Source organism: Scyliorhinus canicula, chromosome 19 (assembly GCF_902713615.1).
Source record: "Scyliorhinus canicula chromosome 19, sScyCan1.1, whole genome shotgun sequence".
In the NCBI taxonomy this organism is placed as follows: domain Eukaryota; kingdom Metazoa; phylum Chordata; class Chondrichthyes; order Carcharhiniformes; family Scyliorhinidae; genus Scyliorhinus; species Scyliorhinus canicula.
The window spans coordinates 11,120,434-11,133,685 of NC_052164.1; the positions used below are offsets into that span (position 1 = coordinate 11,120,434).

Here is a 13,252-nt window from a genome sequence, read left to right on the forward strand (position 1 = left end):
GCAAGCTGCCATAAACAGCAATGCGATGTTACTGACTAAACAACCTGCGGGTCGAGGCATAAACGTTGGCCAGGACGCCTGAGGTGAATTCTCCATCCCTTCTTTAAATTGTGCCATGGCATCTTCTGCATGGATCCAAGAGGGCAGCCAGCTCTCAGCTCAACACCTCAACCACAAGGTGGCAGCTCTGAGAGTGCAGCAACTCCCTCGGTGCAGCAACTCCCTCAGTGCAGCAACTCCCTCGGTGCAGCAACTCCCTCAGTGCCGCAGCGTTGAGTGATCAGCTTAGATTTTGTGCCCCGTTCTCCGGAGTGGGGTTTGAAGCCACAACATTCAGGCGCGGAGGCAAGAGCAGAAAGTGAGGAGTTCATTTTTTAAACAGCAGAGAGAGAAGCTACGGTCGGCAAACAATCCCGTGATCGTACTATTTTTGTCCACAGGTCCATTCGGCCACGTCTGACAGTTTATATGTGCCAGGAGTCACAGCAAGGAAAGGAGAAGGAGGATGGTCAAGAATCTCCCAGCGCTGCCATGTGTGGTATGTAGCCACATCAGTATCAAAACACCATGGCTAGGAGCACTGAATGACGGTGACGATAATTAGGGCAGGGAGCCCCAGCAGAGATCCTGGCTGGTTGAGTGGAGACACGAGGGAAAGTGGGGTGGGGGAGGTGGGTGGGGGGGGGGGTAGGGGGGGGGGGGGAGGCCATCACGGGCCTGCTTGGTCTGATCTTCACCCACCTTCTGCAAGGGTGAGTAACTCTACAGTATTGATCTGAAACCTCCAGGGTTAAAGCTTCATCTCCTGGGCATCGCTATGAGCAATCCCAGACGAAAGTATTTAAAAAAAATTCTTTCTAACTAATAAAGAAAAGTATTCACAGATGTTGGAGTGGGGGGAAATGGCTGCTCGACAGTCAAGGATTATCCAATTGGCAACAAGGAGTCTTTTTTTCTTTCTAATTGGTGTAGAGATGTCAGAAAGTTTGCAATACTGAAGGAGAGCATTCATCCTGTTGTGTCCATGTCCAACATTCTCTGCAACAGCTCCTCAGCGAGTTCCACCCCTGTCTTTCCCCACCTCCCCCCAAGACCTGGATTTCTTTCTCTTCAGAAAATTATCCAGTTCTCTTTTGATTGAATCTGCCTCCTCCACACTTTCACCGGAGATCTTTGCCAACGCTGCATCGAAAAGCTATTCCTCGTGTTCCCATTGTTGCCATTTATCTTGAATCTGTAACCTCTGGTTCTCTACCTTCCTGCTGATGGGAACAGGTTCTCGTGACTTGCTCGGTCCAGGCCCCTCAGCATCTTTCTCAAATATCCTCTCAACCGTTGCTTCTCCAGATAGAACAGCCCAGCTTTGTAACCCTATCCTCAGAAGTGAAGTCTCTCTTCTCTTTATTAATAAGGGGATTATGGGGAGAAGGCAGGAGAATGGGGATAAGATGATATCAGCCATGATTGAATGGCGGAGCAGACTCGATGGCCCCGGTGGCCTAATTCTGCTCTTATGTCTTATGGGCTTATGGTCTATCCCCGGAGCCAGTTTTGTAAATCATGTCGAAGGGACACAGAAAAGACTGTGGGTCAAGGGGTCAGACATGTTGAGAGACCAATCGTGGAAGTGTGACAGATCGAGGCTGAAGGTCAAAAACCTCTGCCAGATGTCCAATCAGAGCTGGCACCCTTGCATCCAATATTCCTTGGGCACAATCTGATTCTCGGGCTTTGAATGTGTTAAGATCTCACCCACTGAAATTCTAGGAGGCCTGTTTAGACACTAAGAGTAGAATCTTAAGGATGGCAAGCAATTGGCTTGCATTCTCGCTGTCATTTAACACTCACTTGAGTGTTGATCAACAGGGGGCAAGACTTCTGCCCGACCTTGGAAAGAAGTTGAACCCGTGAGAACTGCTGGCCAATCTGATTGGCTGACAGCTCTCAACCCAGCCAGTCACAGCGCGTCAGTGGCCAGAAGCAGTAGTACAGCGGCTTGCCAGGGACAAGGTCCCGGGATTTTGAGGTAAACCCCAGTGGGGCGATTGTGGCATCAGGGGGTAGGCCAGGAGGGAGAGGGTCCCAGAGCTCCAACATTCCGAGGGGTGAGTGGGGCCCCCCCTCCACCCCCACTTCCCACCCGAGATGGGGAAAATTGGAAATGTCACTTTCCCAGCCTCTGCACCCTAAAAATTGAGGCTGGGTGGATAAGGCCCTTGTAGCCACTTAAGGGCCAGAAGGTGGATGGATGGGTTTCTCGCCCGAGGCCTTGCCCGCCAAACCGTGAAGTTGCATCTCGGTTTGGGCGGACAGTTTCGGGGGGGGGGGGGGGGGGGGGAATCCTGTTCAGTCAATTTTACCGGCTTATGTGGGTTGGTGCAGACTCGATGGGCCGAATGGCCTCCTTCTGCACTGTATGTTCTATGTTATAAATAGGGCCAAGATCCCTGGCTGAACCATAGTGCCTGGAATGCCACCCTGGGATCTTTATGGCTGAGCTATAGCGGAGTAGAATTGACACTTTTCACCCACTTCCCCCCTATTCCCCCAAGGGAAAAAACACTGAGAAGATGCTCTCTGAAAAAATGACACTTTAGAGTTAGCCGTCCTGTGACTAACACAAAAGGACACTAACTCCCTCTAGTGACAAGAATACAGGATTACAGCTTCACTAACTTTGTACTGTTTTGCAGAAAGGAATTAAAACAATCACTCCCGTGTGAATTATTTTTTTGTTTCACTTTAATATTATGTCAGAGGATCTCCACCCCCTGATTATAAAGAATAATGCACGACGCCATTCTGCATCATAAGTGACACAACATAATTCATGATTTTTCAAATTGGGGTCCTTGATGGAGCACTGAAATGATTCCTGATGGGTCAGTGAGATCATCGGAGAGCGTCGGATTGTCCTCGAGGGGCAGCAACATTTTAATTTATAGCGGTATTAGCACAATAGAGAGGAATGATGTTAGTTCAGGAAACCAATAAGTAGAAGCAGTCCCTGAACAGTAACCACACAATAGGCCAGGGTCTAAAGCTAGAAATAATGAAAGCTTGTCAGAAAGGTATGGTGATAACCATGGGGGATTTTAATTTACATATAGACCGGAGAAGCCAGATGAGCAAAGGGAGCGTAGAATGTTTTCAGGATAGATTCTTAGAACAGCATGTTCTGGACCAACCAGAGAGCAGGCTATGCTGGACCTGGCATTATGCAACAAGATAGGATTAATTAATCACCCCAGTGAAAGTACCCCCCGTAGCAGTGATCGTAATGTGATTGAATGGTCCATTCAGTTTGAGGGAGAGAAGATTGGGTCCAAGACTAGTAATTTAAATAAAGACAATTACAAGTGCATGAAAGCAAAGCTAGTTAAAGCGAACTGGCAAAAAACATCAGGAATAGGTCAATAGAGATGCAGTAGCAGACATTTAAGGGGATATTTCAGGAAATGCAGAATAAATACAGTTCAATGAGAAAGAAAAATTCCAAGGGGAAGACCCACCATCTATGGTTAACTAAGAAGTTAAAGATAGTACCAAACTTAAAGCAAAAGCATATCAATGCGTAACGATGGGTGGCACGTCAGCAGATTGGACAGAATGTAAAAATATAAAAGGTAAAGACGCCATAGTCCCAGATGACCCTAGGCTGCTTTCTCCTTTGAGGGGGGAGAGCTGACTGGTGGAGATTTAACCTGAGGGTCACCACACCTCAGGCGAGGGGCAAGGTTGAGAAGGCGGGGCCTTCATGAATAACCTCAGTTGGTATCAGAATTGAACCCCTACTGCTGGCTTCACTCTGCATCGTGAACCAGCTGTCCAGCCAACTGAGCAAAACTGTCCGCCAGACGGTTTAAACAATGGATGACTAAAAGATTAACGAAGAAAAAATTGGAGTACGAGAGAAAGCTAGCTATAATTTGATAGTACACGTTTCGATTGATATTTTAAAAAGAGTGAGCATTGTGACGAAAGTGAGGATCGGTCTTGTGCAAAGTGAGCCCGGGGAATTAATAATGGGAAATGAGCAGATGAATTGGACAGGTATTTTGCATCGGTCTTCACTATAGAGGATCATCCCAAAAATGGCCGTCAATCAGGAAGTGGAAGAGAGGGATGAACTCAGAAATATTACAATCACCAGGGAAGAGGTACTCAGCAAATTGTTGGAACTGCGGTCGATGCATCATGAAAGATTTCTTCTTCGGGCCATAAAATAAGTGACGAGTGAGATATTTGATGTATTGATTTTAACTTTGCAAAATTCCCTACCTTTGGGGAAGCTTCCGTTAGATTGGAGATAGCAAAATATAACTCCTGTATTCAAAAAGGGAGACAGAAAGCAGAAAATTATATGACAATTAGCTTACCATCTGTCATAAGAAAATGCTAAGAAGCTATTATTAATGAGGCTACAGCAGGAGACTTCGAACAAATCAAGGTAATCAGTGGTTTTGCAAAAGGGAATATTTAACCAACTTATTGGATCAATGCGAGGGCCTCAACATTTTATGATTTATACAAATTACTTGGATGAAAGGACTGAATGTGTTGTTGCTAAATTTGCAGATGACTCAAAGATAGATAGGAAAGTAAGCTGTGAAAAGGACATAAGGAGGCTACAAATGGCTACAGATAAGTTAGGCGAGTGGGTGGAGATCTGGCAAACTGCGTCTAATGTGGGAAAATATGAAATTGTCCATTTCATCAGTGAGAATAAAAAAAAATGATCTAAATGGTGAGAGATTGCAGAGCCACAGATACCGAGGGATCTGGGTGGCAGCAGACGCTATGCTTCAGTTATACATGGCGTTGGTGAACTGTGTACATTATTGTCACCTTATTTAAGGAAAGATTGGAACCAGTTCAGAGACGGTTTACTAGACTAATGCTGGAATGGGCGGGTGATCTTATGAGGAAATGTTGGACAGGTTCAGGCAACTTGATTGAAACATATAAGATCCTGAGGGATCTTGACAGGGTGGATGCGGAGAGGATGTTTTCTGATGTGGGAGAACCTAGAACTGGGGGTCACTGTTTAAAAATAAGGGATGGCCTATTTAAGACAGAAGCAAGAACTTTTTTCCCTGAGGGTTGCGAGTCTTCAGAACTCTGCTTCAAAAGGCGATGGAAGCAGAGTCTTTGACTACTTTTAAAGCAGAAGTAGATAGATTCTTGATTAACAAGAGCGTGAAAGCAATGTGGAGTTGGGGGTCACAATCAGATAGCCATGATGCTACTGAATGGCGGACCAGGTTTGAATGGCTTACTCCTACTTCTAATTTGTATCAAACTTCCTCCTAACAATGTTACAAATTAGTCTCAATCGTTACATTACAGTTACGTTACATTGCTTGCCAGTTTGATGGCTTTCACATGAAGGCCTATCGAATAGAATTACTCCTCATCTTCTGTATCTTCCTCCTAGTTTACAAGGAAATCTATCTGGAAGATTTAACCAAAGCTGAACTAACCAACAAGTTAGCAGCTCTGTTCAGCATCTCACCAAACCAGATTCTTCAGATCTACAGGCAGGGAGCAGCTGGGATCCATATCCTGGTTGGGGACCAGGTGAGTTACTGAAAATGCCTCTGGGGGAAGACTGTTGCACAGGGAGAGTTCCTGGATGCACACCATGAGATTTATTAGCTTAATCAGCAGATAGAAGGAAGGTGATTTTCTAGTATTTGTATCTGTTTTGCAGATGATTCAGAACCTTCCTGATGAATCCAGTTTTATAATTAACTCACTGAAAGGTAAGAGATCCGCCATGTAGATACCATGAATGAGCTCACCCTCGCAGAGGTACACAGGGTAGGGCAGCATCCAAGAATAGTGAGGTGGGTTCTTGAGGGAAGATAGGTGTTCTTCGAGTTGAACCTTCTGAAAGTGATTTTGCGAGACACGGTGGGCAGGATCTTCTGGTTCTGCCGACAGCGCGCCCCCGCCATGGGTTTCCCGGCAGCGTGGGGTGGATTCAATGGGAAATCCCATCGACGGCAGCGGGATCAGAAGATCCCACAGCCGGCCAATGGCAGGCTGCCTCCCGCCACTGAGAAACGTGCCACGGGAGAGGGCAGAGAATCTCGCCAGTGTTGTCTCTGGTGTGTGCTGAGTTAGTCTATCCATCTTTAATGCACAGGAGAAGGAACGTGTTGGGAAATGAGGCAAAGGGGCTGTCCGTGACCAGAGAGGATGACCACCTCCACGTCTGCCGGTTGTGCTTCTGCTGCCATCACGAGGAGCATGAGAACTCCATTTAGGGAGATGGTGGCATGGTAGTGATATCACTGGATAAGTAATCCAGAGGCCCAGGCTAATGCTCCAGGGTCACCGGTTCAAACCCCATCATGGCAGCTTGTAGAATTTAAACTCAATTAATTAATCTGGAATTATAAAACTAGTCTCAGTAATGGTGACCATGAAACTGTCATCTATTGTCATTAATAAACCTATCTGCTTCACTAATGTCCTTTAGGAAGGACATTACACCAGACCCACAGCAATGTGGTTGAGACTTAACTGCCCTCTGAAATGGCCTAGCAAGCCACAAGGGCAATTAGGGATGGGCAACAAATGCTGGCCTTACCAGTGACACCCACACCCTGGGAAAGAATAAAATTTCCTGGATTGTACAGGTGAGAATCAGACCATTCATCCCACCTGGCTCAGACTTGGTTTAGAGCTCTGAGTCCTCCTCGCACCCCCCATGTCCCAGCTTTTCAGTATGACCCCTTATTTTCCACCCCTTTGTGTTTATCTAGCTTCTCCTTGTTTTCATTTCTTGCAGAACCCACAGATCTTTGTGGGTATCAGATGCTCTGGAGGTTAGCGAGGAACATTCAATTCGCAACCGAAGAGGAAAATGCCATTATTGACAAGAACTGGCTCTGAAATTTGAGAGAGGCTTTTGGGAAACACATTTGAGGCAGTGGTAAAGTTCCAAGAAGGAAGCAGGGAGCTTTACGTTGAATTGGAAGCACAACTAGAGCAGGCAGAACACAGCAATAGAGATTTAGTATCTGGCAACCAAAGGCTAAAATTTGATATGGATGTTTAGACTGACATATAGCTTTACTTTTGTGCATGTCTGCAGAAGTTGGGATGTGTTATTGGTGTTACTGTAGTAAACGGAGGTTGTGTCTTAGACTAAAAGGCACTCTTAGATTTATTTTTTCTTCTGAACTGGGACAATCGACCCTGTAGCATCTTTCTCCCGCCTTTACATATGTGTCGGTTGTTGTTCTCACAGGCCGACTGCACTCCACTAGCAGGAGACCTAGTTTCAGAGAAGTCCAGACGCACAGACACGTATCATCAGAAGAGGATGATTTGATGTAATAAACAGGGAGTCGAGTCAGCCTAACCGCATCAGGTCACTCCCACTATCCCCTTCTCTCCCTTCAGGAGACAAGATCACTGATATCTTTCCGAACTGGTATAACCATACTGATTTTATAATAAACTTTGAAGAGTTAACTCAAAACGGTTCAATCTAGCCAGTCGGTTGATGAGATGAAGGGCTAGCTCAAGATACTGGGCTCATTGAAAGAATGGCTGCCAGATGGAGACAGTAAGATTGGTAACACCAACCAGGATTCCATATTCTGGTGCGGGTGAGGATAAAATGGGTTGAAGAACCATTTTCGTTTGAACCCATCTTGCTGACTGAGAGGTACCTAGTAGCCTCGTTTACTTGTGCCCACTGCTCCATACCCGGAATGCAACAGAAGGACAACCAAGCATTTGCAATCTGTACATGACTTGAACGTAAGAAGCACTTTTAAATATACCTTTGTACGCTAGTGGAGGATACACCATAATTCAATCTGCATAATTCAACCTACACCTAGCAACGTGTGATGTGTATTGAGTTACAAATCTGACTTTGTAAGAGTCTTTGTATTTCTCTTGCAGTGGACAGTTTGGATGGCTACTACATGATTTTAAAATAACAAACCGGGAGCTGTACACCTGAAGATGAAACCAGTGAAGTAGTGAACGTTGATCTTTCGCTCTGGAACACAGTTGAACCCTGTGAAAATTATCGCACAATCAGATCAGCAATTTAAATCACAGGCCAGTTCCTCCTGCAAGGCACAGCACCGAATACAGCCGAAGAATTCACCTTGAACCGCCTCGGCGGTACAAGACTGCGAGATGAAATGTTGAGTTCTTCCCAACATGCCTTTGGGTCCATCATTGACCATAAGACATGACAATAAAACAAAAACATCCAAAACTGACAGTTCAGTTCTCCTCTATATTCACACAACAGTTTTTATTTTTGAGTAGCACAGAGTTTCATTTCAAAAACAGCCCTGTGGAGAAAAATAGTGTTCTTTTGGTGGACATTGGGAGTGGAAGCCAGCTCAGGACTGGGGGTGCCTCGGAACCTCTATTAATTTCCAAAGCATTGTTTTTGGCGGGAGGGGTGCAAGAGCCTCCAAAACCCGTGTGCTATTCACGCACATGCTTCAAACCTTCCAGCAGAAACCTGCAACTCAACCCAAACACTTTCCCACCAACTTTTCCTCAAGGATTTAAAAGGAGAGCTAATCAGAACAATACAATAGCAATAATAAAGCGGGGCATCTAATGGAACTTTCCAGAAAAAGAGCAGAAACAAAGCAGGTCAGATTTTAAAGTCAATCTTTAATGGCTGTCATTAGCATCCCCCAGCAGTTTTGGCTGTCACTCAAGAACCCGTGTAATAAATTTACTTTCTAATGTTAATGTCAATACAATGCCTTGTAGGTATTTCATATTTAATCATTGTAAAAATGTAAACATTTTATATGAGAGATGTTGAATTCACTTTTTTTAACGCATAGGTAATAATAAAGACAAATAAAACTATTACATAATTTCAGGGCAGTCCATTCTTTGTGACTGGGGTTTATAGCAAGTGAATGGATTGTCTATCGGCAGATTATGGAATTTAGAATGATTGAAACATGCTCTAAGTTGCCCTCTACTGGCTGGTTCAGGTTTGTTTTTCTTCCAGCTTGTCTGCCTCACTTCCAGTTTCTCTTTTTCTGTTGAACTTTCTTCATGGGGTACAGTGCAATGGGTGCCAGGAGCTGTGTGGCATCTCGTCAAAGTGGCCCTCTTACTCGTACGTGCAAGCCTAGCCAGTAAATACTAGCAGGCAACTGACCATAGATGGCATCAAATCCATCCTCATCCGTGTCGGTGTCCGAGCTTCCCAAACAAGCAACAGCAGTGGAAACAGTAGTCGATCTTTCCTCAGTCGAGCCAATGAGGCATTTAGTAGTGTCCGATAGCAGATAGCAATGGTTAGCACTGCTGCCTCACAGCGCCAGGGACCCGGGTTCAATTCTGGTCTTGGGTGAGTGTGTGTGGAGTCTGCACATCCTCCCCGTGTGTGCGTGGGTTTCCTCCGGGTGCTCCGGTTTCCTCCCACAGTCCAAAGATGTGCAGGTTAGGTGGGTGCGGGGTTATGAGAATACGTGAGGGAGTGGGCCTAGATAGAGTGCAGAATGGCCTCCTCCTGCACTGTAAGGGTTCTATGATATCACAAATCAAAGCTGAAATCACTTGGGCAAGATGGCTGACTATTACAACTGGTTTTAATCTATTTTCTTCTCTCTCTCTTCCCCATTTTCATCGGCCTCCAATATGAACAATGCAGCTTAATACTAATGGCCTCTCTCTGTCCCACTCCCTAACATTAACGGTATCAAATGACAACAACCCCATCGTCACATAATGCAGGAACACTATCTGACAAAGTGGTGCAGAAAGATACAAATATGTTGTACGTATCTTCACATAAATGCTTCACAGATCCAGGGTCCCAGGTTCGATTCCCGGCTGGGACACTGTCTGTGCGGAGTCTGCATGTCCTCCCCGTGTGTGCGTGGGTTTCCTCCGGGTGCTCCGGTTTCCTCCCACAGTCCAAAGATGTGCAGGTTAGGTGGATTGGCCATGCTAAATTGCCCGTAGTGTCCTAATAAAAGTAAGATTAAGGGGGGGGGGGGTTGTTGGGTTACGGGTATAGGGTGGATACGTGGGTTTGAGTAGGGTGATCATGGCTCGGCACAACATTGAGGGCCGAAGGGCCTGTTCTGTGCTGTACTGTTCTATGTTCTATGTTCTATGTTCTTTGTGGGTCTTGACAAAATATGTTTGTGTAAATACCAGGTTCGTCACTGGTTTACAATTGCCAGCTTGCACTCATGTGAGACACACAACTGAACAAAAACAAAAATGATGGGAAAACTCAGCTTGTCAGGCAGCATCTGTGGAGAGAGAGAGCTAGAAATGAAAGAGTTTAAGCATTTTGAAGGGGTGAAGGGGCCAGCAGAACAAAAGGAAAGCTCTGTCATTGTGTAAGGGCAGAGATGATCAAATAAAATATTTCATGACATAACAGCCCAAGCAAATATAAATATATATATATAATATATATTGTAAAAAGGGTAACGTCTGCGGTGCTGAGGACCCGGGTTCAATCCCGGCCCTGGGTCACTATCCGTGTGGAGTTTGCACATTCTCCCCGTGTTTGCGTGGGTTTCATCCCCACAACCCAAAGATGTGCAGGGTAGGTGGATTGGCCACGCTAAATTGCCCCTTAATTGGAAAACAAAAATAATTGGGTACTCTAAATTTTTTTAAAAATTAAAAAAGGGTAACGTACAAATGTGACATGAGTGGCTATGTATCCATTGAACCCTTACAGTACAGGCCATTCGGCCCATCGAGTCTGCACCAACCCTCTGAAAGAGCATCCTACCCAAGTCCACTCCCCCATCCTGTCCCTGTAACCACCACCTAACCTGCACATCTGTGGACACTAAGGAGTCATTTGGCATAGCCAATCCACCTAACGTACACATTTCTTTAGGAAACTGAAAATAGCAAATGTACAAACCACCTGGATGCAACATGAAGGGATAAAGAAAGAAGACAAGACATTGCAGCAAAAAAAAACACCAATGGGATGAAGGTAGCTAGCAGGAAAAGAAGTTTCGGGGGAGTGAGTGCCAGGAGTGACTGAGGAGTGGACTCTGGTGTCATGGAGGGAACAGCTGAATGTTGAAAGGGATTGTGGTCCGGGAGTGCAGGAGGCGAAAGAGGCCGGTGTGCTGGCCTTTGCGTCCCTAGTAGCCCGGCGAAGGATCTTGCTACAATGGAAGGATGCGAGGCCCCCAAGCGTGGAGACCTGGATCAATGACATGGCAGGTTTCATTAAGCTAGAGAAGGTCAAATTCGCCCTGAGAGGGTCGGTACAAGGGTTCTTTAGGCGGTGGCAGCCTTTTCTCGACTTTCTGGCTCAACGATAGGGTACGGGGACAGCAGCAGCAGCAACCCGGGGAGGGAAAAGGGGAGGGAAAAGGGGAGGGAAAAGGGGGAGGGCCGACAATGACTATGTTTGTTTATTTAATTTTAATATTTTTTAAGTTCTTTTGTTGTTCATTAGGGTTGGGGGGGGGGGGGGGGGGGGATGTGATACATGCGCCGATATGGTCTGGGGGTGTCACAGTTATTATGGGTTATTTTGTTGCATTTCATTGTTTGTCGTTATGTTTTATATTTTCTGTAAAAAATTCCAATAAAAATTATATAAAAAAAAAAGAAAGGGATTGTGGTGATATGCCTATGGGCTATATTGTAGGTGGATGGTGTGCAACCTCCAACCAGCAGGTGGTGGTGCAGACACCCCATGCGGTCTCAAGACCAAGGCCATGTGACCAAGGACTGTCTTATAAGTGAACACACATCCGGCCTTCAGCAGTTGGTGCCAGATGGCAAGAAGACACACGAGCAAATAGTCAGTGCGAAGGGTAGTTAGAGGAGTAACAAACAGATTCCATGATAATGTGTTTTGTAACAGATTGCTATCTTACCACACGAGACTCAATAAAGATCCTGGTTTGGACAAGTCGAGGTGTTTGGTGCATTCCTTTGTAAGGTATAAAAGACAAAACACAACAGGTGAGAGCATGCAAAGATGGGTTTGGTGGTAGCATCACACTGGCGTTGGTGAAAACAGAGGGGGAAATGCGACACCTGTCCTTTCCCTTCCTCCCTTCTTAACACCCAAGGCCTCAAACACTCCTTCCAAGTGAAACAGCGATTTAGTTGCACACTTTTCAATTTAATATAGTGCACTCACTGTTCATGGTGTAGCCTCTTCTACTTTGGGAGATCAGATGCAGACTGGGTGACTGTTTTGCAGGACAACTCTGTCTGTCCACAAGAACCTGAGCTTCCAGTTGCTTATTTAAGAAATAGATTTCAAGACACAAAAGACATCAAGGGGAATGGGGAAGAGTGGAAGAATAGCATCGAGATACAGAGGATCAGCCTCGACCACATTGAATAGTGGAGCAGGTTTGATGGCTCTGTCCGGCACTTCTATTTCCTATGCTTGTGTTTTGATTCTTTTGATTTGGTATCTACAGCTGTCTCAACTCATGTCGCGTTTGATCATAACTGCTGCCTTCATCTTGTTCTTTGATTTTATTTTTTTATTTTTATTTTGTTGGGATGTCTCATCTTCAGTTCCGATGAAAGGTCATCAGCCTGAAACATTTATTTTCCTCTCCAGAGATGCTGCCTACGTTTTTCTAATGTTTTGTTTCTAGTTCCAACATCTGCAGCAAAATAAGTTGCTTTGTTCGTTATTGTAACAGGTCTACAGCACAGAAAAGGCCATTTGGCCCATCACGTCTGCGCCAGTCAAAAATTAACTATTCTAACCCCATTTTACAGCACTTGGCCCATAGCCTTGCATGTCCTGGGATGGCAAGTGCTTCTTAAAAGTTATGAGGGTCTCCGCCTCCACCACCCTTTCAGGCTGTGAATTCCAGACTCCCACCACCCTCTGGGTGAAAAGGTTTTCCCTCACATCCCCTCTAAACCTCCTGGCCCTCACCTTAAATCTATACCCCTTGGTCACTGATCCCTCCACCAAGAGGAAAGGTTTCTTCCTGCTTACTCTATCTATGCCCCTCATAATTTAATACATCTCAATCATGTTCCCCACTCAGTCTCCTCTGTTCCAAGGAAACAACCTCAGCCTATCCAATCTCCCTTCATAGCTTTTATCTCCTCTGCACCCTTCCCAGTGTATCACATCCTTCCTGTAATGTGGTTTCTATAACTGCACACAATACTCCAGCTGTGTTCCAACCAACATTTTATCCAGTTCCAGCATAACCTCCCTGCCTCGGCTAAAAAGGCAAGTATACCATACGCTTTCTTATCCACCTGC

At 45.4% G+C, this 13,252-nt stretch overlaps 1 protein-coding gene across 3 annotated transcripts in view; it reads left to right on the forward strand.

The window, feature by feature from the left end:
* LOC119954494 (transcription factor CP2-like) overlaps positions 1–8,878 on the forward strand; it is a 52,666-nt gene extending 43,788 nt beyond the window's left edge. For all 3 annotated transcript variants that reach the window (XM_038779776.1, XM_038779777.1, XM_038779778.1), the window contains 4 exons: positions 441–538; positions 5,438–5,580; positions 5,714–5,765; positions 7,927–8,878. In XM_038779776.1, the coding sequence (XP_038635704.1) occupies positions 441–538; positions 5,438–5,580; positions 5,714–5,765; positions 7,927–7,964 (331 nt within the window). In that variant the 3' untranslated portion in view covers positions 7,965–8,878. The remainder of the gene's footprint in view (positions 1–440; positions 539–5,437; positions 5,581–5,713; positions 5,766–7,926) is intronic.
* Positions 8,879–13,252: the final 4,374 nt, after the last annotated feature.